A 25,140-nucleotide genomic window follows, 5' to 3' on the forward strand; every position below is an offset into this window, starting at 1 on the left:
GAGCTCTAATTTGAGGCAAAGTGGACAAAGTAGGACAGAAACTGTGTATATGTATGATGAAGAAGGGGTGACACTGAGGCAGGGGAGGTCTTAGAGAACTGGAGAAGTGCCAAGGCACTTCAGTATCAAATTACTTGCTACTCCTCGATCCAAAGGCAGAGGAAGAGAATGTTGCTCAGCCAAAGGTGCATGAGAAAGCAAAGGTGCCCATTTCTTGATAAAACGACTGTCAGAGCAGCTTTATGAGGGCTGGTCTACTCTGGTTAGGAGCTCACCTTTAGTTACGGGCCAAGGAAGATGCCTGGACAACAAGAAGGCGGCGAGAGCATGTTGATGCCATCCCGACACAGTCTCCATATCCCCAGCAACCTGTGGCTAAGTCACCTTCCGAGTCAGAGGCAGCAACTTTAACTTCTGTTAACATTTAGCTTATTTATGTCTCTCACCTTCTTTTATCCTGGATGCTGGGTACATCCACGGAAGTCCCCTCCCCAAGAAGTCTATATATTACACAGGCAGAAGGGTGAGCAGGAAACGTAGGTCCAGGGGCTCTGTGGAGCGGAGAAGCTGGTTTCTGTGTATCCGCCCTAGGGGCTACTTACTTCTTTATAGCAGGAACCATGTCTACTGCACAGGTATTTCTGGCTTTGTGACAAGAGCAGCAATAATGGATTCAATATGTAATGAAACATACCACAAGTCAAAAAATAATTTAAAATAAGTCTGTTATCCCTATGCTCCTGAGACTGGCAAGAGAAGGGAAAGTCATTGCTGGAAAAACAGCTTGGAGGGAGCCCTTTATCTCACGAGATCAGCTCAGAGGGATGTTTGCTTTTGAAACTAGTATGTCCTGGATTGGTATCTTGGGCACAAGATCAGATCAAAGAAAAAGAGCTCTTTGTGAGCTGGCAGTAAGTCAGAAGGAGAGAAAAAAGGTTCAGTCCTAACCTCATGTTAGACCTTAGCTGATGAGGCTGAGGTCGCCCGTTCCAGCACAGCCGAGAGATTTGGGCAGAGCTGACCCCATCTCACAGCAGGGACGATTACAGGACTTTCTTTAGCACAGCCCTCTGGAGGAATGGCTCCTTATTTAGAGGAGCTCCCTATCCCCCCCCCTCCTTCTTAGGCAGATTTGGTCTGATAAATGAACACGCCGCTTGGAGAAAGCTCTGCTGGGGCTGACCTCCTGAAGCTTTGTGCAGAGGGCTGAGAGCAGAGCACTCGAGGGCTCCGCTCCCAGCGCCACAGCTTTCCTTGCTGCGTGCTTCCAGCCAAGTCACTAGAAACTTGATATTTGCTAGCAGAAGACAGGACTAAATCAAATTTTCCTTTTTCCCCTTTTGTGGGATGAAAGGAAGGGAGAAGAGCAACACATCAGGTTAGAGCAGGAGGTACTTAAACGCCCTTTGCCAAGGCTGAAAAGGCTTATGAGCAAGTTTGCCTTTCACCTTGAAAAATGGACATGTCAGCCTAGCAAGTCTAAGCCCGTGAAAGTCAGCCAACATCGCTGGATTGCTTATGTAACGTATAGGCTCCCTGCCTCCAGCCCTGCGGATGACAGGTTAAATGCTCACTTGTTACTAAGAGCCTGCGTGAACTTTAGGGCAGCATGTGCTATTTCTGGAGTGCTTTGCACCTGCAGCAAGAAGGAGGCTGGGGGCCTCGCACAGGAGCTAGACTATTTCCTCAGCTGAGGAGCCAGGGATGCAATCCCAGCTCCTCATCTGCAAGGCAGTGAGGAAAATAAAGTTATCTTCTGAAAGGAGCAATAGGGTATGAATTCTTGGTATTGGCTCAAGAAAGGAGGCCCTTTCTTAGGCTTCCTTAGCTCCTCACAAGCTCACAGGCAAAGCAGCCCCTTAAACCACATAGATTTACTTAACCCACGCTGGCTGTCCCACGTAGGGGAACTGCAGAGCAGTTTCCTCCCCTTAAAAGCCAGGGCACAGCTGCTATAACACAAACAACTATAACATGACCCCAGCTACATACCACTAGGACACAGAAGAGACCAAGGCAGCCCGTTAACTTTCGCTCAAGTTTATTTCTAGAAATTTGTACAAAAAAAATCAGTAATCTGTAATACAATATTCTATCAAATATGACAGATGAACATTTGTCATTAGAGGCAGGATTCCAGGAATGTGAAGTACCATCCTCTTGCATGGAACAAAGGCACATTTTAGAGCTTGAAACACACTCAACTGAACTGTTGAAAAGGCAGGTCAGACATGCAAGTAGTGCAATGTTTCAGGTTTATGCATAAACACATTGTACTCTGAAGAAATCTCACTATGAGCAGTGTTCACAGCCACGTAAACGTTTTACAAACACTTTAAAGAGTCACTCACTTTAGAGCCTATGCATAGAAAGGCTACTCCTTTACATTCACTGGATGGAATATTTAAAAGCCATCTTCAGGCAGGAGTCACTCCCAGCTTTCCTCAAATGCTTTTGGGATCCAGCAAATTTTTACATGAACAGTCCCACTGCATTACCCCTACAGGCTAGCCTAAGGGTCTGCAACACTGGGGCTACCTGATCGCACATCCCAGTACTCCTAGAGCTTATCTTTGGAGTATTGTGGCTATGAATAAGTCCAATACCTCCTGCTACATGTCCCTGTGCAAGCAGCATCTAGGGACAGACCTGCTTATAAAACAACATTAAAAACAAAAGTGGAGTTACAGCCACCAAGTTATCCAACACACTGTATGGAGCAAGGTCCATTGGACTCACATGTCCTCGGTTTTCTGCACCGGCCACAGTCGGTGCCACACCTGGGGGCTCGGCAACCTGCTTGCATTGCTTGTGCTTTCAGAAGGGGCTTTTCCAAACCAGAAATGCCCTTATGCTGTCTAAGCATTTATCAACATGGCTCTTGTGCAACATGCCTGTAATACTGCTGTTCTGGTCAAATCAGCCAGCTGTTTTTTGATTAAAACACAAATGAACCCCACTTTCCCAGAATAGCCTGGGCTAATGGGTATGATATTGTAACCATAGGAATGCTTCTAATCCATTGCTGGCAATCCAACAGCATTATATAGCAGATTAAAGGCAATCGTTTCCCCCATCCAAATCCTCACAGCAATAGAGTTGTACTTTCTTGGATAGAAAGAAGTTTGTAATGGGATTTATCCAAAGCAAAGCCATTTTTATTTTTACAAATGATCTACCAATGCTTTAAACACTTCCTTTGAAAGACGCATACACCCACACACGCTTTCCAATATATGATGACAGCTTAGACTCCTGGAGAAGAGGTGTTGATTTTGAGAAGGAGATGCTGCTGAGCTAGTCCCTTCAATTCACTTCCAAGATCTCAGTCTCTGGCAGGCCAAACTTGCTCTTGTACTTGTCAAAGAGTTTGATCAAGGAGTTCACATACATGCTGTGATAGAAGTCTACTTCCCTCTGGGATGGATTATCAATCTTTGGGATGGTGATGGGCTCTCCAACTGATAAAAGGGAAAGATGCACAGGAACAATCAACCTAACGTGGATCTTTGAGATCTGTCCTCTAGAGCCATGGCTATGCTAGTTTAGCACATCTACCCCAGCACAGGATAGCTTGCAGTTATAGCAGAGGTTTGTCTGATAAACCACCCCCCCCCCCCAGTTTTGCTAGGCTCTGATCAGGCCTGAACCACAATTGTCCCACCAGCAACAGTGATTCCCAGGCAGCAGCCACAGCATTTTGTCCCAGAAGAGCTCATATGAGTGTCTTGCTGCATTCTGCGGAGTAAGATTGGAGGCTTGCAGCCTATTCTAGCTTACTCTCAGCTGTGCTTGGAGGTTTTATATAGAAGGGAAAAAAACTAAGTTCTAGTCAAGAGTCCAAGACAAGCTAGAGTGTAGTTATGGCCGAGACTCAGGTATGCTATTAGCTGGAAAAGCCTGGAGAAGCACAAAGTACATATGCTTATTACAATAACTTACCAACAGTGGTGATGGGCTTGGAGTAAGGTAACAATCCCCAGGTGTTGGAGGAGAAGAGGCCACGGCCATGAAAGATGCATGGAGCAAAACCAATGTGTTTCTGAAACTTCTTCTGAACCCATCTTCCCCAGGAGCCTTCCTCAAAGATCACCTGCTTGTACACTTCGTTCTCCCCAAATGAGTAGACAGGAACCAAATCCGCACTAGAAAGATGGGAAGGTATTAGGACCCCAGGCTGTTGGGCTGCAGTCAATACTGCAGTGCCAAACTCACTGATGTGTACTCTTTCAGGTTGCACATTTGCAGACTTTATTATCTAGCGCTTTGTTTGCGGCACAAGGCACTGACAGCAAATCAACCAGACTTGGCATGACACAGTAGATGCACTTTTAAGACATACACAAGAATTGCACTGACGGTAAACACATGAAACTATTTAGGAACTGAACATGCCTTCCATATATTTCCACATCTGATCATTTGAAGGAGGTCCAGTTTCAAGCACATGCATTTCTTCAGGGTCAGAGAGGCTACATAGGCGATATCCCTGAAGTGATTAGTCACATCTGACTTCCACTTCGGTCTAGAAGATTCCTGCTGTCTTAGGCAGCTTCCTAACACTGTCTACTGTCCAGGAGCAAGAGAAAAAACAGGCTCCTGTGCCCAGGGCTTTGGGCACAAACCCATACGTACAGCAAGAGTGCAGAGAGGAGAATCCAGCCAAGCAGTTAGGTGCTTCAGAAACAAGAGCACCTTTCATACGCTAAAAGTGCTGCTCTAGCTTAGAGATTGCCTCTTACCCATGCTGTAGAGCCAGTTTCACAAATCCTTTCCGGTTTTTCAGTGTCACAGAGTTCTTCCCCGGGGTGCAGTTCAGGGACTCCGCTGCCCCTCCCACCACAATGATGATGGCATTGCCACTGCCGTTCTTGGACAAGATGTAGTCTATGCTGTCGCGGTTCACAGGACATATACCTGTGTATTTTAGGAAAGAGATAGAAGGGTCAAGCTACAAGATTTAGAGTGGCCCACATAATCCTGAAGACATCAGCCACCCTTGGAGCAGGAAGTTCGTGCCTTGATTGAGTAGAGCTGCCAAGACACCTTGTGATTGTGGAGGATGGGGGAAAAATATCGTCAGGTAATCTGTTCTTCTAAGTAGGCACTTACAGCCGGACAGCACTAGAGAGCCATGAACTCCACCAGCTCTTAAACAATTTTCTTAATACATGAGAATTGAACTCTCCCTTCTCAAGCTGGTAACCTAGCACTGACAAAGTAATTAGATTTCAAGCAAAATTTTTTTCCACATCTAGTAATGCCAAAGGCAATTGTTTAAGAGAGATCCTCCCTCAAAATAAACTTTGCAGTAGGTGCTAGTTTAGCCTTAGGGTGGAAGCACAGTACACATTTTGACAGATATGAAAGCCAGACTGAACAGCTCCTCAGGAAAACCATGTGGTGGAATAGGTATTCTCTTCTCAGGAGAACGCTGTAGTGATGCAAGAAGAATAAGCGGACAAGCCCTCCTGATAGATCTATTATGGTCAGCTTCAAAAACAATTCATTCTTCTGCAATAACTTCTTACCATGCAAGAGCTTGAGAGCATGACCATCTGCTTTGCTCTCAAGAAAAGGAGAGATGCGTGGGACAGGGTGCCCTGCTAAGTCTCTACCCTGGGATGAGTGCCTGGGAAGGTCTCTTGCAATCTATCCCATACTGGCAGGGAGCTGTACTACCAGTCACAACATGTCAGGGCAGGCAGTGCTTTGCAAAACTGAAGCATAATGAGATCCCCGGGAAGGGGCATGAAGCCAGGTGAAGGAGACCCCTTAATTTCAGCTCTGTTGCTCTAAAGAGACAAACAAGTGATTCTCTACTTCTGAAACTCATTGTTTTATCCTACAGTTATTGTCAGAGCTTGTGCACGTCCACAATTTTTGGCCAGGATAAGCCAGGGAGAAGATAAAATGCCACCATTTACATTCCTATCCACATGACATGTCTGAGCTGTGTTGGATACTTGAGGCCAGAGCACCAGGGGGGGCAACACTAGCCAATTTAATTTTAGAAGCTGATTCTGCAGGTAGTCATCACTTGAACCAAGAACTGAATGATGAATGGGCACCATGGAATTACATGGTACGAGTCTGCAAGCCCTTCATGCATACCTTGAAACACTGGGCATTTAAGTATCACCTAGTCCCAGCTCCAAGCTGCAAGGGAGCAACTTTAATTCTAGATAGATTTAAGAGGGGGGGGGAAAATCTAAAAAGCACATTTCTGAGTACAGCTACAGTTCTCCCTGACCACATTTCCTTTGAAAGGCTCACAAGCTAAGCTTGCTGCTCAGTAGTGCTTCTCTCATGTTCTCCCCACCAAGGCTCATTCTGACTATACAGCCCTTGCAAATAGACCCACAGATTTGTTCCCAGCCATTTCACACTTGTTAGCTGGATGAGATTACTGCTGCTCACAGTACTGAGCATCAAAATCCTTCCTCCAGGAAATGCAACAAGGCAAGCAGATAAGTGGCTATTGGGGCTCTTGAGCACATTTGCACAGTATATGGGATTTTCTGGTCATCTCCCTGAGCTTCAGAGGATCTGGGCTGTAGCTTAAATCTCTAGTAGGCTGCAAGATGTTACAGACAAGTCTATCACATATCTTACAGACAGACTTAGTACCTGTATCAGATGTAGTAGTATTTACCAGTATTTCACTTGAATTGGTTCATCCACATGTCTCAAGGATTCAGGGAACTATTAGCACTTCCAAAGCAATGTTAAAACCATTGCAGTGGCACCTTCAGGTTCAGGTATAATGAAGAGGAATACTCCTTTCATAAAGTTAACTTTGCCCAAGAGATCACACCCCATCTTGCTTGTATCTTACAAATACAAAGGAAGCAGAATTTCCCACTGATTTAACTGTACTTATCTGGGATAACCAAGCTTGGCCTGTCAGTGATGCTGCTAATGTCTATTCCCACCTTTCTTCCAAAAGGGAAAAAGGAGAGAACTGGTTCTAGCTGACATCATGATTTTTCTACCAGTGGTTTTGTACAGGTTAAACACGGTTCTTCCCCCACCCCTTTTAAAATAAAACACAGAAAAGCTGATGCTGTGCAGTGCTTTCAGCAACACACGAACTAAGTTGACAAGGATACAATAGTCTGGACAGCAGACCCCAGCTTCTTGTGCACTGCTGTCCTGCAGGATTCTCAAAACAGCAGGAAAGCACTTTAAGGCTTTAAACAGCAATTTCTATCTGATGCAGGAAAATAACCATATCAGCTGGCTTCCACAAGAGCAGGGCTTGTGTCTGAGTTCCTGGGCAGGAAAGTCCTTTTCTGCATCAACCTAGGTAGTCTTCCTTCTCTCTTACATTTCAGCAGTAGTCTGGATTTCAGTTTCCCAGATAAGTCGGAGGCAAGTACAGCTACTCCTATCCTTTCCCCAAACACGAATTAATAAATATTTGGGCAAAAGGCTGTATTAAAATACCTATCTTTAAGTCATTTGGTGGTGAGCCTGCTCTGGAAGCAGCAAATGCAGTACTGGGTTGTTCAGTTCATGGTCACAGCTGAAACACTGCAATACTCCCTGCTCTTTTCTCAGGGCAGGCAGCTAACTGCAGCCAGGGAGGCTGCAGATGCGCTGGCACAGCCAGGAGCCAAACCAAAGCCAACATCATTGCTGCAAGGCTGCAGCTGTCCAGATCATCCCAGAGAGGAAAAATTCCTCAGTTGTCAGATGAGGGAGGACAGTCAGTCTGTCCCTTCTCTCCCATGCAGAGGCTATCTCCTGTCACTAGGATAAAGCCTAACTGTATGGCAATTCACACAGTAACAAGACCCAAGAGCAGAACTGGCCATGCTATTAAAGTTTCCGAGACTAAAGAACACCTTACCCTTTTTCAGCTAGAGTGACTTTTGCCTACCAGCTCTTCCAGATGTGAATTAGGACTCGCATCTACATCTTCTACCACCCACTACTACAGATACCAGATATCCTCAGTATCTCTTTGGACAAGAGCATCCTTGAGTAGCAGATGAACGCAGAGGAACAGGAGTTTCTGCAGCTCAAGTCAGTCAACATTTATTCACTTCCTCTGACAACTGGAAGAGAGTGATATTTGCAGGATGCTATGAGGGAGTAGTGGTTTTGAGGGCTTCCGTTACAGCTTTTGACTTCAAAGAGGGGAGACAGCTGAAAAGCAAGGGTATGGAGAAGAGAAGCAAAGAGAAGCCTTTGCACTCACCGCCAGACATTAAATAGTCCCTCAGAATGGGCATCCTGAAGTTCCCAGCCAGCGTAGCAAGGTATGGTCGGATCCCAGGGAATTTCTGGCCGACTCCTGTGGCCTCTGTGCTAAAGTTGCAAAAGGCACCCAAGCCCATGATTCCATGGGGATGGTACCCAAAAATATAGTTCCTGGTGGTCAGCAGGTTGTGGGTTTTAACCAGCTAGGAAGAAAAGATGGAGTGAGCTGACATGCAGGCAGACATTTTCAGGTAATGACTAGAAACAGAAGAAAGAACAAATTCTGAAGTCCCCAAGACAACTCCACTGCTTTTGTCTCCCTTCTCACCAGGGGGAAAAAAGTAAAATTAAAAAAAAGAAAGGAGGGCTAAGGGTATGGGCTACCTTGGATTTCAGAAGCTGAGGTAAGAGCTACCACTTAGATTTTAGCTCCTAAAAATGAAGGGAACAAAATATAGACTGCTCTTAGATGTCAAGATGATTGACAGCCAAACAGGAACAGGGTTTGGGTTTCAGCAGCCTGTCCTTTGTTTTCCCATTCTGCTCCCAAAGGTATTCTTGCAAACCTCGTGCCAAAAACCACCAGGTTCTTCATGGTCCTATAACCACAGTGATGCTTCCTTCCAGACCCTGCCTCAGTACATTAGTTGCTCATATTCTAGTGGGAGAGGAATTCAGTGTCCCATAGCAGAATCAAGTTTGCTTAGTACTTGAAGACAGACCCAATAGCTCATTGGCTACCTGCTAGCCACCTTCCAACAGGGAAGGTGTGTTGAGGGGGTGGCCTTGGTGACAAAACTGCCAGATACAGTTCTTACCACTGGAAACTAGCCCTTCTTCCAAGAGATTTCGCTCTGCCTGGCCCCTCTCAATGGGCCAACAAAACGCCTCAAGCCATCCATAGCAGTGCTTGGATTTCCATAGGGCACGCTCCAGGAGCGGTGACCATACTGATGGGAGGTTGTGCAATTCTCCTAGCCCTTTTGCTCATCTATTTCCACAGCACAGACACTCTGAAGTTTTTTCAGCCATGCGCAGCACAACCCATGCCCTCCTTCCACCAGGGCAATGTTTTTTATTTTATTTTAAATAACACTGTAACAGTAGTATCCCATGCATTACAGCATCTCTCCCAGGCAGCAGGTAAGTTGGGTCTCCTAGTAAGCATATAACAGGACTGCTGCATCATCCTGCACTTTAAAGCCCAACAGAGACACAAACGACCTACTAGCCTCACAGCAGCATTTCCTCAGTCAGTATAGGAGCAGGGATCAGATCTGATTTTTCTTCAACGTGGCCTTGATGCCAATTCTTGCCAACAGATGCAACACCCCAGCAGCTATCAGATCAACAGCTGCACCTTCATCATTAGATGCAAAATAACTGTACCCCAGCCCCCAAAATTGAAGAGGTTATGATCTGTGTCACCTCATGTAGGAAAGTGCAACTTTCTAAGACATCACATCAGCATTACATACCCTGCTGTCTTGGCCAAGGACAGTGGCAGTAGCAAGCCATTTGGATTTCAGCTACACATAAAATGATTCAACAAAACCAGTTGCAACACACTGAAGCAGAGTGCCTGGGAATTTGCTTCTCTCCTCCCCTCCCCGTGCTCCTACCACTGCCCATAGGCCAGACTGCAGCAGTAGTATTTATTTCAGAGACCAGCTGCGGTACAGGCGTGACACAGCAGCACATTAAACAAGCTTACTCTTCCTCTGTATTTTCCTCCAGCCTTGGAGTCACATGGGGTTCCAGGAAGTATGTGAAGATGCTTGTGATTGCAGCTGCTGCAGCAGCAATTCTCTGCCTGTATCACAGCACTGAGTCATCCTTTCTTTTTTGCCCAAACAGCAGATGACTTTCCCTTCCCACCCCAAGGTGGAAAGGCTCTGACTCTGCTTTGACCAGCTAGGATGAACAGAGCTCCCAGATGAGGTCAGGAAACCACTCTTCAGGAAAGACCAAGTGGAAAGAAAGTAATGCTACAATAGGCAATCGTTCCCTCAGTTTGTCAGCTCTTGCTCAGTGGTAGGAGAAACTCAAGCCCCAGTGGCTACAGCCATGTGGCTCAGTTAGATCAGTGTTGCACCTGGCAGAGATTTTTAGAGCAGTTCTTGAAGCAGGGTGGAGGCTTAGACTTTGAGCCTGATCCTTCACCTACGCCAAGCTCAGTTGCTTTAAAAAGAAGCTGGCTGAGATAAGGTATTTGTCCTTGCTGCTCTGAAGCACCAGATACTTGTGAGCTGAGCTCAAAGCCATGCACCTCTGCTCTGAGGGCAGTTGCACAGAAGATATGCTGTTCTCCTGCTGCCAGCCATGGAGAGCACCCAGCTCTGGCCCCTTGACCATGTGCTAGGTCACCCACTTCCCATGTGGGATCCATTGCTTGCATACCTTCTGCAAACCCAGGCCAAGCTACAGCCTTATTTTCCATAGTCACCTTCCAAGACCTCTTACAGCAGAGGTGTAGAGTTACACTTCCCCTACATGCTGATAGCCATCCCAGCTGCCCAATCAGTGCAAGGGGTGTGCAGGGAGCCAGCACCCACACAGCCCACCCAGAACATCACAAACAGGACTACCTCTGAAGGAGACTGTCAGAACAGCATTAGCAAGCACCAGATACTCAGTGAGGCTCAGCCAACGCAAACAAGGCCATGCCTGTTTCTCCCCCACCCCTCCCAGAGAGGGGAAAGCAGCTTCAAGAAAGTGCGACTCCTTGAAAGCCTTTCCCAAGCACCATAGCTCACAAGGGGTAGTCATAGGCCTGAGGGTCAGTTTAGCATTCAGACAGGTGTCTTCTACTGAGAGCATTGTCATGGGACAAACTGCTGGGGGGAGATTATGCCATGACAGGTGATAGGTTCTCAGAAGGTGTACCATGGACAACCCACGTTCTGGAGAACAAGTCTTCCTCCAACCAGCTCAAGCCAGGGCAACCAAGGACTGCCAGGCACCAGATAAGCTTGCTGTGCAGTACCTGCAAGTGATGCCCAGGTCCACTAATGTATGAACTCAGGCCAGGGTCCGACCTGCCACCACTGCAGGTAGAGACTGCCTTAACAGTTCCTCAAGTTTATTCTAGAGGAGCTAGGAATTAAGGGCTTTAAGTACCTACTCCTAGGCTCAAGCCCAACACACAAGCAAGACTGAAGCTTTCCTAAGGAGGCCGATCACCCATTACCAGTTTTCTTGCACCTTTCTTTCAGGTAGATAAAAGTTGCCTCTTGGCAAACAAATATTGAGCTGCTGCATCTAAGATCAGAAGAGGCTACCTTATTGGGTTGGCCTAAGGAGTTGCTGTAACCATCATTTGATGACCGACTATTCTGAACCTTCAACAGGTTTTTCCTTCTGCCTTCAAAGTTTTTCCAGTTCCACGCAGGCCTCAGTTCTCTGAAACCTTGATGCTCCCATTAAGAGCTATAGCAGCAACAAGTCCTTGCTGCACACCAGCCAGATAATTACAGTGCTTAGACTGAAGCTGGACCCCACTGCACTGACATACATTTTCCCAGCTGCTATGAACTCCTGTCTGCAACTGACCTCATTTCAGTAGTGGGAGCAAAGGTCCATCCATGTTATAAAACAGGCACATTTCTTTAAACAGATGCAAACTGGCTACAGAAGCAATAAAGCAGTTCAATTACTGTAAAAAAAGCTAGAGTTAATATGGGTGCCAAGTATGCCCAGGGAACACAACTGCCAGCTTTATTTGTAGCCACTGAATGAGTAAGCAGCACATTCAAGCATGGAGAAAGGGGACTGCAGAGAGACTGATGCTCAGCACCAGGAGCTAGCAAAGAATAGGGTCAAGATAAGGGGTCTAGGTAGGTGTTCATCTTTTCAGCCTACATAAGAGCTGAGCAAACCAGTGACTGCAGAAGCATGCAGGATTGAAGCACTAGTAGCTTGCATACAAGCTTGCAGAACAACTGAACAAGTACTGCCAGCTGCATCACACCCAGCTGCACTACGTAAAAAGCTACTCTCACCTTTCCAGGTGCTGGTAGGCCCTGCTGGGAACTCCTTCAGGCTCTCTATATCACCAGTCCACTATATTACATATTGGAAGCAGAAGCCTTTGTTTCTATTCTGTAAGTCATTGCTAATGATAGCTTAAAGAAAGGCTTTTCCAGGAAATCAGCCAAGCCAGAGTACAAGAGAATTACTGCAACAAGGTCACTGTCTTGCAATAGTCCCTATTCTGGCTGCAGACTCATCCTCAACAGGAGACAAAAACTCGCTGCACACGTCTGACACGTGCTCACTGCTTTACATCACCAGTTAGCCAAAGGTCTGTAGTCATTGCCATCTAAACTGCTGTTGCCTGCTGGAGATAAGCAGAAGCAGCGTTCACGTGCTCAAGTGCTGGCTTGTTTGCCTGAAGACCTTTAGATCGTGGCACTTCCCACGTTACATCCTCAGATTAGGAGGCTATGCCTAGGAAGCCGGCTGAGACCTGGCCTGCCTCCATGGCAGTGGGGTTGAGTCTAGTCAATACACAGCATTGCGCTCACACCAGTGAGAGGTTAGATCTTACCTGGCAGTTAGGCACTAGGATTCAGCTCACTGAAAGCTTCCTCCGTGCCTTTGTGCACTGCTTAGCTATAAAACACTATTTGCAAGGCCAGCCACTAAGGAGCAGGCAAACTTAAGCTTCTAACACCCTAATGGAGCTTAGTACTGCTAGAGCATTTGCATGAAGCTCCAATGAATATGGGCTACTGTTGTTCTGAGTGGAAACTGAGACAGATTCAGGCTGATTCCCTGCCTAATGCAGGTCTGGCTATTTCCAGATAGTTACAGGTATGCATTCTACCGGTGAATCAGGATGGGAGACTGCTCCCTCAGGTGGGAGCAAAGCCTAATCAGAAAAGAGAGTAGGGCCTGCTTCTCATTTAAGAATACTGTCAAAGCAAGCTGGATGCCAGCAGGTACAGCTGTAGGGTGATGCAGCAATGCTAGCTAAAAGGCTTAACAGAGCTTTATTAGACGCTGGTGATGTTTCAGTCTTACTGGACCCTGCCTGTGTCCAAGTTCTGAGCTCACCAGATTGCTGTGCGTAAGCCTTGACCTTAAAATCTGCAGCCATTGAGGAATGTACCAAGAAGCCTCCCCTCCAAATTCAGCTTTTGGTGCTGAGGCTTCCCATCCACTGGACATGGGCTTCCTGCTGAAATTGGATTCTCATCTTCCTGCTGAAGCTTGGCCACCTTAGGGCAAGCTGGTTTATTAAAAGCCATTCCAAGGTCCCACCCTCCCCTTGCTGAGGCAAAAGAACTGCTACCAGCCCTCGTCTTATATAACGGTCCCTTCACCTGTGTGTCCTTCCAAAGAGGATCTGAGCTCCCTCCCAGCTGAATTTGCCCTCTGCTCCCTTCCAAGTCCTTCAGCTAGTTCTGCATTCCCCAGCGCAGCCTGGTAGCCACGTGCCCCAAGTCCTGTCCTCAACACATTAGAACTAATGGGGGAAAATGTTAAGTACACGTAGGCTTATTCAGCACAAGCTAAATAATTAAAACCAGTCCTATCGCCAGCACTGGAAAGCCCCTCAAGTAGCTAGGCTTCATAGTAATTTCACCACTCCCTAGGAAGTGGGGCTTTCAGTGCACTGTGTTCCCAGCTACTTTTACACATTACCTTACTGTCCTGTGGGGATAACTGGAAAACACACCAAAAGCTGAGCTACGTTTACAAGAGGGGAAGAGAGGCAGGGCAAGACTGCTTCAGAATGTTCTAGCTGGAGATGCCAACAGAAGGGCCTTACTGCTACAGGGCAGATTTCACCAGACTTCCTGAGGCAACAACCCTCAAAAGCAGCGTTTCCTGAAAAATCACAATACTACCATCACTAATGATGCATTTCAGATTTCACAACCACAACAACTCCAAACAGCGGTACGGCAGTGCTAAGTAAACCATGTCCTACTTACAGTTCAGTACTGTGGGCAGAACAGTGCCTGTCCAGAATCATGTCCACAGGGGTTATTACAGATCAGTTTCTAAAGCAGGAAATCCTATTGCATAAACTGTTACTTACCCGTATTGGAAAATAGTCTCTGAAGTATCTCCATATAGCCCAGTTTCTGACCCATTGGGATCTTCTTCCCCCTGAGGAAAAAATAAATCACATTTTAAAAGCTATTTCCATATGGGTACCCACCAAGAAGCCTAGGGGACTTCAGATCAGATAGGCTGCCATCTTACTACTAGAGAGAAATCAACAGTTTCACTCCAAGGCAACAGGGCACCTACATCTTTTGCTGAGATTAGGTTAAACTATCAGTGCTCAGCACTTCAAAGTACTTAGACAAAATATACAGGGGTTGAACACAAGTTCAGGCTGGGATCAGGCTTGGTGTCCTGTTGTGGTAGGGCACTGGACAAGTCAAGCTAGCAACAGCTCAACATTACCACTCCATTTGTCCTTAGGGGAAGGAAGGCCAAGACCTACAGAAAGACCTCAGGCTGTACAAAGCCATTGCTACAAACCAGCAACAGCAAGATATTAATGAATGTTATCTTGCCTTACCCACAGTATTAATAAAAATCAGCAGGTACTCCTTGTGCCTAGGGCTGACATTTGTATGATTCACTGAATAATGGTCTCTGATTCAGCCAAGAAGTCCCACTGAGAAAGGAAGTTTCCCATTACAAGTATATGCCTCTTTATCCAAACGTAGGGACGCTTAAACAGCAGTGATGTGGTCTGGAATATTTACCTTTTTTTGGTGTGTTCCAGTCAAATACCAGCCAGGCTAAATATAGAGCAGCAATTGCCCAGCAGTCGGTGCACAGTATGTACATGAGGATTAAAGTGCAAGCAACACCTGGATAAGTCCAAGGAAGAAAAGAAAACACAATAGTATTAGATTTTTGGTCTGCAGAGGACATTTACACCGGCATTAAGAGCCCCTTGCCTTTTGACCCTTCCATACTTAAGTCATCTCAGTGTGATGCCATTAATCCTCAATTAAATTGGATTTAGCTAAGAGTCCTTATGTAGGACTGAGACAGCTTCCTCCAAAGCTACCTCCTTCCTAGTACCTGCACCCCCTTTCTATGCTTTCTGCAGATAGGAGAGCTGTCTCTCCAGGCAAGTGACACTTCACCAGCACCAGGATTTGCTGTGACCAGCACCATGGGGGTTTCCTCCTCAACAACATGCATCTCACATTACAGCAGCTCTGTGCCAGCAGTCCTACCATGTTGCCAGAGAAATGTTACTTGTGGGTGGGATCTATCTTAGCACAAACTAAATTGGGAAGAAAGAGACTTGCTTGACTGACAGCAGTCACCATGCTTCTCCTGTTTAATTATGATTCAGCATACCACTGAGCAGAACAGCCTGAAGCTTCATATGAAAGCAGTGCCCAGAGACTAAAGTTCTTTGCTGTTTTACTAGGCTAACACCAAAACACTTCATGCCCATCTCCGGTGCCTCTTGGGGGGACACTAAGCCAAGAGAAAGGCCCTACTGATGAGGTAAGTTGCATCAGTTACTATTGCTTCCAAGAAATTTCTTCTCTGTGGACATTCATATGAATGAGTCAGGTTAGAGATTTTCCATTGCTTCAGTCTAACTTGACAGTGTGGTAGAACACAACACAGATGTGATGGGGAGACCTACTGCTGTCCCTATAACTTCTATGATGGTCTAGATCTAGACAAAATAATTTCTTGCTGAGGTGCCAAACCACGCAAGCGTTCTCTACAATACCTGCACTTTTAGGAGGTGCCCTGTTGCTGTTCATAGAAAATAATTAAATCTTACCTAGGTGCTGTTCTCCAGAGTTAACTTTTTCATTAAAATTCTAGAATTAAGCCAGGAAAGCTTTTTTCAAGCCAAAAGGTTTTGCTTACCCATGATGAGGAAAGTGAGAACCCATTGCAGCACAGAGATGATCTGGAGTTGTTTCTCTACTTTGGATTTTGATAACCAGAACAAATCCTGCAGAGCAGAAAGAATGCTCGAACCCGTACCTAAGGACAAAATAGTCAAATTACGTTTGTGTGCTGAACGCAGATGCTGTCTTTAAAAGACAGTTAAGCTTACATAATAGACTTTCAAACAGGATTTTTGAATCACTGTGCATGCAGCTTGCTCTTAGAGAAAGAGTCAGCCAAAGCTAGCTAGGGAGTTTAAGTATCCCAGAAACAGAAGCACTCCAGTCTGCAAACATCCAACTCTGTAAGGGTGCTGGAAGGGTAATGTTAGTTAGCACCTGAGCACACCTGTTACATACTTGACCACAGAAGTACAGGTAACATCATTCAGGTCACAGCTAAGGCTTCTAATTCAGTGCTGAGGACATCCTGTAGCTCCAGTACAAGCCAGTGACTCTTGCACAGTAGAGCAGGTCCTAACATACGCCCCTGTTTGAAACTGCCACTTCCTGGAAGTAGTCTTTGATAGGAGGGAAACCCGTGGGTTCACGATGAATAAACAACATCAACTGTCCCAAACCACTAGCAAGCATGCACAAGGCTGTGGTCTAAACTATTACTCATCTGCCTTTCCCCAAGCCTGTTGCACAACTCCTATATATGCGTTCAAGGAAAGTGTTGTACTCCTGACTTGCACAGAACTGCTCAAGGATGGATTGAGTAATGTCGCTAAGACCCCTGGGATCCACAGCTCAAAGGGTAAGGAAAGCACAGTATTTCTAAAGCAGTACGTAGGGTGGAAGCAGCTGAAAGTCACTATTTTAGAAGCTAAAGCTACTCAAGTGGGGAAAAACCCTGAGTAACAAACTGACCTGAAAGACTAGATTTCTATATGAGTAACCACCCACTGTACCATTTGCTGATATGCTAGACAACCTACCAGAAGAAGCACTTGCAAGTGGGTTTTATTTCACTTCATTACTTTATTTCATGAGTACTATAATTTCTGGCTAAATAGGCCAGCAGCTTGATTTGCAATGAAAAGTCAGGAGGTATACCTACATATTTCCCTTTCTGTTTAAGGGTTAACCTGTCATTAGAAGGGATGTGATCTTGCTATGGAGCTATTTTGATGAATGAGTTTAGTCCATGCTAGTGCTAACAAGACATGCCATTACTAATGGTGAATAGTAGTAAGTGCATAGTAAATGCAGATCAGGTTAGCTCACACTTAGTAAATTGATGGGAAACATTACAGAAGTCTGACAGAAGAGCCCCTTCCATCTCCAAATATAGCCCAGTACTAGACTTTCGGTAGCTTCTACAAAGATAGTTTCACTAATACATCCTTTAGATGCATTAAACATCTTGCCAGTCTTTGCTAACTTCCCCTTGCTGATGAGGAAGGCAATAGGATTCACGCACTGTAGCTGCACTGCAGGGTAGAGCCTCCAGAACTGCTTTACCAGTTTTGCAGCTTCTTTGCTGCTTCCTCCTAAATGCCATCCAGTATATTTAAGCCTACAAATAGTCCCTCCAGGAACTAGGGAGCTGCAGCACCTCCTTAGGTTAAACGGAACAGAGTTGAGGTCAGGGCTGATTTTTGCCAGGTAGATTTTGAGGGGGACGGTTAGATTAAATAGGGCAGTGCAGGCAGCAGCACCAGCCAAGATCATGCAGCAGAGCTGCACTGGCCAGGCCCAGGTCCCACTTCATGGTGGTCCACAAAGCTACCCTGCTCTCTCCAGGTCAAAGTTCCTGCTAATCCTCAGTCCCTGCAGCAGTAATGCACACCCCTGCTCGAAACAAAACGGCAAGAAATTCATCTTGCTTCCTCCCAAAGCATCATGTGTACAATTAGGACAACTGCATTAGCACAGGACAATTTTTTTCTGGATCCAGTCATGCAGCCCTGTCACTGATAGGCTTGAAGCTGCACTTCCTACTCTGAAGGCTTCCTTTATGCATCTTGATGAAGCACTTTGGAGCATCAAGCCTGCAAGAAAGCAGCCCTGAAAGCCTCATAACCAATATGGCCACTTCAATTGTGAAGTTGCTAACTTTCTCCTGGAAGGACTTTTCTGTCTTGCTTGGGTGATGTTCAGCCAGAGAAGTGCTGACAGCCTAGCCAGCCCCTTCTTTGTCACCGTGCATAAAGATCCCTCAGTTAGTCCAGATCGCTAGCAAAATGAGGAATTTCCTCTAGTAGTGCCAGCTAAAGTAACAGCTGGAAAGTCAGGTGGAAGTACAGTGCCTTTTGAGGACTACTAGTTACATGGTTTCGAGCTAGGATTGGCAAGTACATCCTTCCTGACCGCTTCTGCTAGTGAAGGGAATCAACAGCAAGCTACACAGCAAGCTTCAGCCCAATTTTAGAGCCAACCCACGCAGCTCAGGTCCTTGGCCTATGTTAACTTAAGCTTCCACTGACCTCAGCATCCAGCAAGCTTCACTGCTGCCTCTCTGCAGAGTTAGAGATTCCCATCTCAGGGAGTGATAAAGCTGTTTTCCTCCCAAGGTGGGGTGGGGAGGGTGGGAAATAAGACACTGCCACCAACACTTTTCTCATTAAAGTAGTTTCATAGCTTAAAGGAACGCCTACAAGTCTGATGAGGTTTGGCCAGCCAGTTTCCAAGATGGCAAAGTGAAAACTTCCAGCAAGGAGCTGGGTAGGCAGGAGTTCATAAACTACCCCACACAGCCCAGGTTTTAGTGAAGGATTTAACATTTCATGACAGCAATCAATCTTAACTGGCAAACTGAAATCTACAGCTCTAATCCATAGTTTGAAGTGGCAACTTGGACAGGCTGCTGGGCATCTGGCCTTAGAAAAGTAGTGCCAATACCAGAAAAGCCAGTAGGTAGGTACCATGGGCTGAGTTACATTAACATTTAACTCCTAGTTAAGACATAAGAGGCTCCCAGCCTGTCCTGAGCTTGCTTTTCACTATGTCAGACTATTAATACTCTGTGTATTCAACCCTCCTTGCCATCTTTGTCCTTCAGCTCTGGTAGCCAGGATGCGTCTTTGAGAAGACACTATGCTGTGGAGAGCCAGGCTTGTTACTGGTGACATGAAGCAGAAGAGCTTCAGGGTTAGCAGGAGTGTGTTTTTAGGCCTCTCAGCCACAGTAGAATGATCGAACACTAGCATTTGGGTTCATGTTACTAAAGAAACCCCTTCCTTTTCAGAGTTCAGCTTTTGGTCTACACCAAACATTGTTCACATATTAAAAACCCAGGGAGTTAAGCGTAGGAGAGTCAATATCTAGTTCTGGGGGAAAAGCCGTTAGCCTAATAACCAAGTTTAAATAAGTCTTGTTAGACATACCCATGATTAACGTGTCAAGGCAGAAGGACACTGACTACCCAGGCCTTTGGTGTCCATTTTTCAGTCTCTTCCCAAGGGCTGATGTTTAATCCTGGAAAAACACAGTCACCCATCTTCTACTGATGAGGACAGCTGCTTGTGTCTTGGCCACGCTGCCCAAGCCCTCGAGTGTTTGGCAGTTGCTGTTATGGTCACCTATTCTAGAATGGGACAACCTAGCCATCTGCGGTCACATTCTTGGCAGCATATATATGCAGTGGAGATCCTAGCAACAGCTTTCCTAGCCTAAAAGGAGATACTGTACCCCCCAACTCACATCACCACTTATGCCCTTGAGTGCTGGACTTAGAGCTGGTCAGACTGGGAGAACAATTATTTACTCACTCAAATGCACTGTGGAGAGGCTAATTTCACACTAATACTCCCTTCTCCTTAACTTGAACTAAAGTATCTAACCTGCAGCCAGCAGAGCTGCTGATATTGCCAAGGGTAAAAAAAAATAGCAGTTGTAGGACCAGATGCTGCCTAAGGCTTCTTCAGACCAGCTATGAAACAGCAGGCTCTGCTGCAAGTCTAAACACAACAGGTAGGATGCTCCCTGCAGTACAGCTCCAATGATGTTACTTGGCAAGATGGCCAAAAAGTAACTTCACCAGAGGAGACCTCACTGCTGCCCAGGTATAGCAGCCACTCAGCCTTCTGAGGCAGCTCAGTGATGTTAGCCAGCTATCTCCCAACTGGTGATGGGCTTAGTACACTTTTGACATTTAACTCCAGCACCCATGAGATTCAGGTCCAGGAAACAAAACTACGTAGCCAGGAAGCTACCTAGGTAGCTAAGGAAATCGATGGAAGATTTGTTCAAGTTATCCAACTCATGCATGCAATATAGACTCAAGTAGGGATAGCATTTGGGGCACTTCCAGCACAATTTATTTCAGATGAAGTGATCAGACACCATGACTTATCGAGGCAGGGAGGCAGACCCAAAGGTCCTAGGAGAAGAAATAAACAGGACTTCAGACTTAGGCAACAGAAGGCCCAGTTCACAGCAGCCAGAAGTTTGCTGTGAGGAAGTGCAAGTGCCAGTGTATTTTAATTACCTCTAAAAGCTTGTTAGAGCCAAATTTCATCTGCTACCTTTCCAAGGCAATTAGCACATTAACTCTTGGCCACGAGTTATATTGCATCACAAAGCTTATTTAGATGAAAAACAAATCTAATTCTTTAATACAGCTGAGCCCCTCCAGAGTACAAAGTGCAAATGGAAGTGCCAAGCCATGCCTTTGGAAGTGAAGCTGACTTTGGAGGCGTGACAGCAAAGCTATATTAAATAAACAGAGCAATACTAGGATACTTGGGAAGACTGAGCTTCCCCTTCAAGAGCAAGTGTCTGCAGAACAAGCTACTATATTAAACATGTGACATGTCCAGGCTTACCAAGATGCCCCAACTCCAGTACACAAGCTCACTCTACTTCCAGCTTTGTTTGGGGTATTAGATAGTGAATCATTAGCTACAGAAGAGCAAATTAGCAATGGGGGGTATAGTTACACCAACCTGTATACAGCAGTATAGCATTCTGCAGAATAAAAATCCTGTATTATCTGCAGTAAAGAATGCTTCTGACTGGAGGTCAGCTGCATAGTTAGCAGGGAAAAAAAAATTCCACTGGAGAAGTGGGATTTTGCACAACAAGTGTTCTACGATGTTTATCCCACAGTGGGTCAGCATCTACTAGCAGCACTGAACTCAGCTTTCAGTCTTTACAGTCACAGCTGCCTGCAGGGTACTTAGATAACCCTTGAGCCTTAACTCACCCACCCAGCCAGCCATTTCAGATTCATGATTTTCACTGTGCCTCAGCCAGGTCTGAGCTTGGAGACCAGTTCCAGCTGCTTCTGGAGTTCCTAAACACAATGGGAAGAAGGTCTTGTAGTGGTGCAGAGTGCCAGTGTAGAAAGGGAACCATCCTACTACACTTATGCCTGGGGGAAGAAGTGGAGGAGCTCCAGAAGGGCTCAGTCACTAGGAAGTCCTCATCTCTTATAGCCTAGGCAATTTTGTCAAGAGAGGACCCTGCACCATGGATAGCAGTGATGCCATACTCCCAAGAGAGCAACATGTCAGGTCCCCCCTCCCAAGGCAGAAGGCTGAATCCCGGGTGCAACATGTAAGACCAACTCCAAGGTGAAGCTGAATGAAGTTGTCTAGTTTGCTCCTCTACTTCCTTCCTCACCCTAAACTACTCTACAGTTTTGTTCCATATTGTTGGCATTCAGTATTGCTCTAGAGCTTGTAGACATAGTCTAGCCATAGCAAGGAGGTAAAGAATTCCTCAGCATGTGCACAGGGACGGGTGGAGAAGCAGACACCAGAGCCCAGCTTTTTGGAAGTATCATCTCACTTTTGCACTCTGCCACATCCAACAGGGTGGAGACACTGTCCTGTGCACAAACACCAGGACAAAGCCACATGGCAGGCAAGCAAGGAAACTGGAGGCTGAAGGACAGTATGGACTATTAAGAGTCTCCCTCAAAGGGCAGGCCTTTGCATAGGCAACATGCATGGAAGAGACTGTAATGAAGGCAGAACAAAAACACTAGACTTCATTCTAACCCTGGATACTGATGGAAGTTATCTATACAGAGGTCCACCTTGTAGTCCTGTTCCTCTCACTACAACCACAGTACTTTAAGGCATTTCAGGAATCTGGCGATCACACCCTCAAAAGCTACAGCAGCAGAACAGGAGACTCAGAGGTGAGGAAGAGCTGTTTGGCTCTGCTGCATCAGACCAGCAACCCAGCTGGGATGCAACCAAGCAGAACCTGAGGTCCCATGCACTAACCACTGCACCATATCATCTGTCTTCCTTTGAGCTGCAAGTCCCACTTAGCCATCCCCAAAGGCCAGGCCGAATCAAAGCTCCTCTGCCTGGCACCTGACTTTTGACAGGCTTTGAAGGTGGCCCTGCGTTTTGTTGCCTACGAGAGGTTGCAGAGCTGCGAGCAGTTTGCCAGTCTCGAGAGGGGTCACGCTGCTCAGCTGTGCTGTTGGTAGGTGCTGCAGTTACCAAGGCAATGCCTCCCATCTCTCCAGGACGGCTCTCCAGGCAGACAGCACACACGGAAATGAGTAAGGAAACAAATATCAGTGGCGGACCCCTGCGAGGTGCCTCAAAGGAAAACTGACCTGAAGAGAATTAAGACAGCTTTCTATCGCTAAGCGGGATTAGCTAGAGATGAGGCCAATCACTGTCCCTAAACCACACTCCATTTTGAATTATGCACGTGTCCTAGATCCATCATTAACATGCTAGCTCAGACTGGGTGGCCACTGCGGTCTCGGGTCAGCCCTACATATTTTATAGGTCCCATGAATGATTTATTCTCCATACTTGGATTGTAGTTCACTCTCAATTGAGCAGTTTGCACACTGTTAATTCAAATACTTTCATCTCAAGGCATTGCTTGGAAAGCTCCTGGCTTTTGCTAGTTGTATAAACAAGCTAAATTGCTCTAAGGGCCGGAGCTCAGTATAGGAAACATGTGGACCTTTCCCAATCAGTTCATGACTGATCCTACGATCAGGCTGGCTGGCACAAGTCTCTAGTACTGGCAATTGCCACCTCTTTCCGACAGAGATACCCACCAGCAGCTCTACATGCAGGACTGGGTAGGACAGTGGAAAAGGAGAAGTTCAGGGGATACATTAACCATGTTCAGGTCCTTTTAGATGTGGTAATGATTTGCTTATTAACAAATCATTTCACGTTTCACCTTGTCACCTGACAAGGAACTATCAGTTTGCTCTTTTGGGGCACAGTCTCTGGCAGCACAGGCATAGCAGTCACTCAAGGATCTCTTTGAGGCACAGGGTAAATTGTTATCCAAGTGCGTTTTCATGCAAAGCCTCCGCTGTTTGCCAAGTCCTCCTGACACTTCTCTAGACAAGCATCCTTGCAGGAGGGATGCAAGGCTCTAGCAAGCAAATATTTACACTTGTTGCATTTATTTCTGCTAGATCTCCGGAGCTGCTTTTGCAAACGTGCAAGGCAGTTGCAGCTCGGGATTTCCCATACCACCTCTCCAGTGACTGCAGCCCTAACCTGCACGTTTCAGCCTGCAGGAGGAAGTACTCAATAAGCTGCAATAGCGCTGCCCATAACAGGGTGTCAGCAGCTAAAAAACCAACCTGCTCCTCTCACCAAGGAAGTGCCCCACCAGGGCAGACGGTCTAAAAAGCAGAGCCTCAGCTGTGCTTCCCAGCACAAAACACCTTCAAATTCCCCTTATAAAGGGAAGAGCAATACTCTTTCGTTTTTTCCTGGCCCCTTTGGACGTCAGCGTAAGGGAATTCAGCATTGCAACAGCGGGCTGAATTCCCCGCTGCAAAAGGGGCACGTAGCACCGATAAAACTTCACCCTTTCCATCCCACCACCGCGAAGGACACCATACACCAGCGTGCACCCACCCTTACACCCAAACAGCCCCAGCTGCAGCAAACCAGCCCGAAGCCGGCTGCACAGCAAAACCTGCCCGCCACATCGCGATCCTGCCCGTGCACAAAGGGTGGGGAAAGCAAATAAAAAATAATAAAAACAATAAATCAAGCAGAGCTTTTTAAGGGGGGGGGGGGAGGAGCTCTTTCCACCCTCCTCCACCTTGCAAAGCGGATATTGAAGCTGTCACCTTGCATCCCTACTCCCCCCCGCCAAGTACCTCGCAGGACCCCCGAGTAGGCAGCGATGATGGTCTTCATCGCGGTGGGGCACCTAGCGCCCGGGCCGGGCCATGGGGCAGAGCCGGCTCCGCAGCCCCGCTCCGGCGACTGGGGCAGGCACCGGCCGCGCAGCCCTATATAACGCCGGGAGGAGGGGGAGGAGGAGGGGGAGGAGGAGGAAGAGGAGGGTGGGCAGGACGCCTGGGTCCCGCCGCCCTGCCTCCCTCGGCGGACCTTGGCAGGTCCGCCCCCTTGGATGCGGCTGGCAGCGAAAATCCCCCTCCCCGACCCCCCGGGTATTTTTGGCATGGCAGAAAACGTTTTCACCCTTGTTCTTGCTCAGGGGGTCTTCACCGCTCGCTGCTAATGCGGCGCGGATTTGAGGCTGTGTTTAAGATCTAGTTCTTTCCCCCAACGCGATCTTCCAGCATCCCACAGCCTGGAAAGGACTTTGGGGGCCAACTAAGCTCCCCGAGCAAATTTTAGCTGCACTTCCGACACAAAAGCAGCAGCCAAGTTCCGGTTAATCACGGTGCTTGTGTCAGCCTGCCCATCCAGTAACGTTTAACCTGCTGGCTCGCTTTATCCCAGCTTGACAGCAAAACAGTGGTCCTGAAGCGGTCACGTTCCTGGAAGCATCACAAAATTAAGACAGAACGTAGAAAAGGGAAAATCCTAGGGGACTTTGTGATCAGAAAGCCTAATAGAGCCGTTAGGTAGCAGGTAGCCAGCAGGTATGTCCAAACCACCAACAAAGCTTAATTTCGTTCTCCTGACTTGGACAGTCAAGCTCAAGAGAGAGAAATCCATAACAAACCAGGTGTCATGAGGTTTGCTGCTTACGCATCAAGGCATTAAGGCAGCTACACTTACCAAAAGATTTCTCTGTTTTTTTTTTTTTTTTATAGATAAGCCAGATGTGTTTGTCCGAGCTCCCATGAAAGTAAACCAGATTCTTTGCATCAGGGTTTGCCCGGCCC

General features: G+C 46.7%; 1 protein-coding gene across 1 annotated transcript; it reads right to left on the reverse strand.

Moving 5' to 3' along the window:
- Positions 1-2,016: 2,016 nt before the first annotated feature.
- Positions 2,017-24,307, reverse strand: DGAT2 (diacylglycerol O-acyltransferase 2). The gene is made up of 8 exons (XM_068930739.1): positions 24,160-24,307; positions 16,081-16,200; positions 14,940-15,047; positions 14,258-14,328; positions 8,207-8,411; positions 4,743-4,917; positions 3,943-4,145; positions 2,017-3,461 (listed from the first exon to the last, which is right to left on the reverse strand). The coding sequence occupies exons 1-8, from the start codon at positions 24,197-24,199 to the stop codon at positions 3,307-3,309; spliced, it is 1,077 nt and encodes a 358-aa protein (XP_068786840.1). The 5' UTR covers positions 24,200-24,307; the 3' UTR covers positions 2,017-3,306.
- Positions 24,308-25,140: the final 833 nt, after the last annotated feature.

The sequence above is a fragment of the Struthio camelus genome, chromosome 1 (assembly GCF_040807025.1).
Source record: "Struthio camelus isolate bStrCam1 chromosome 1, bStrCam1.hap1, whole genome shotgun sequence".
Lineage (NCBI taxonomy): Eukaryota > Metazoa > Chordata > Aves > Struthioniformes > Struthionidae > Struthio > Struthio camelus.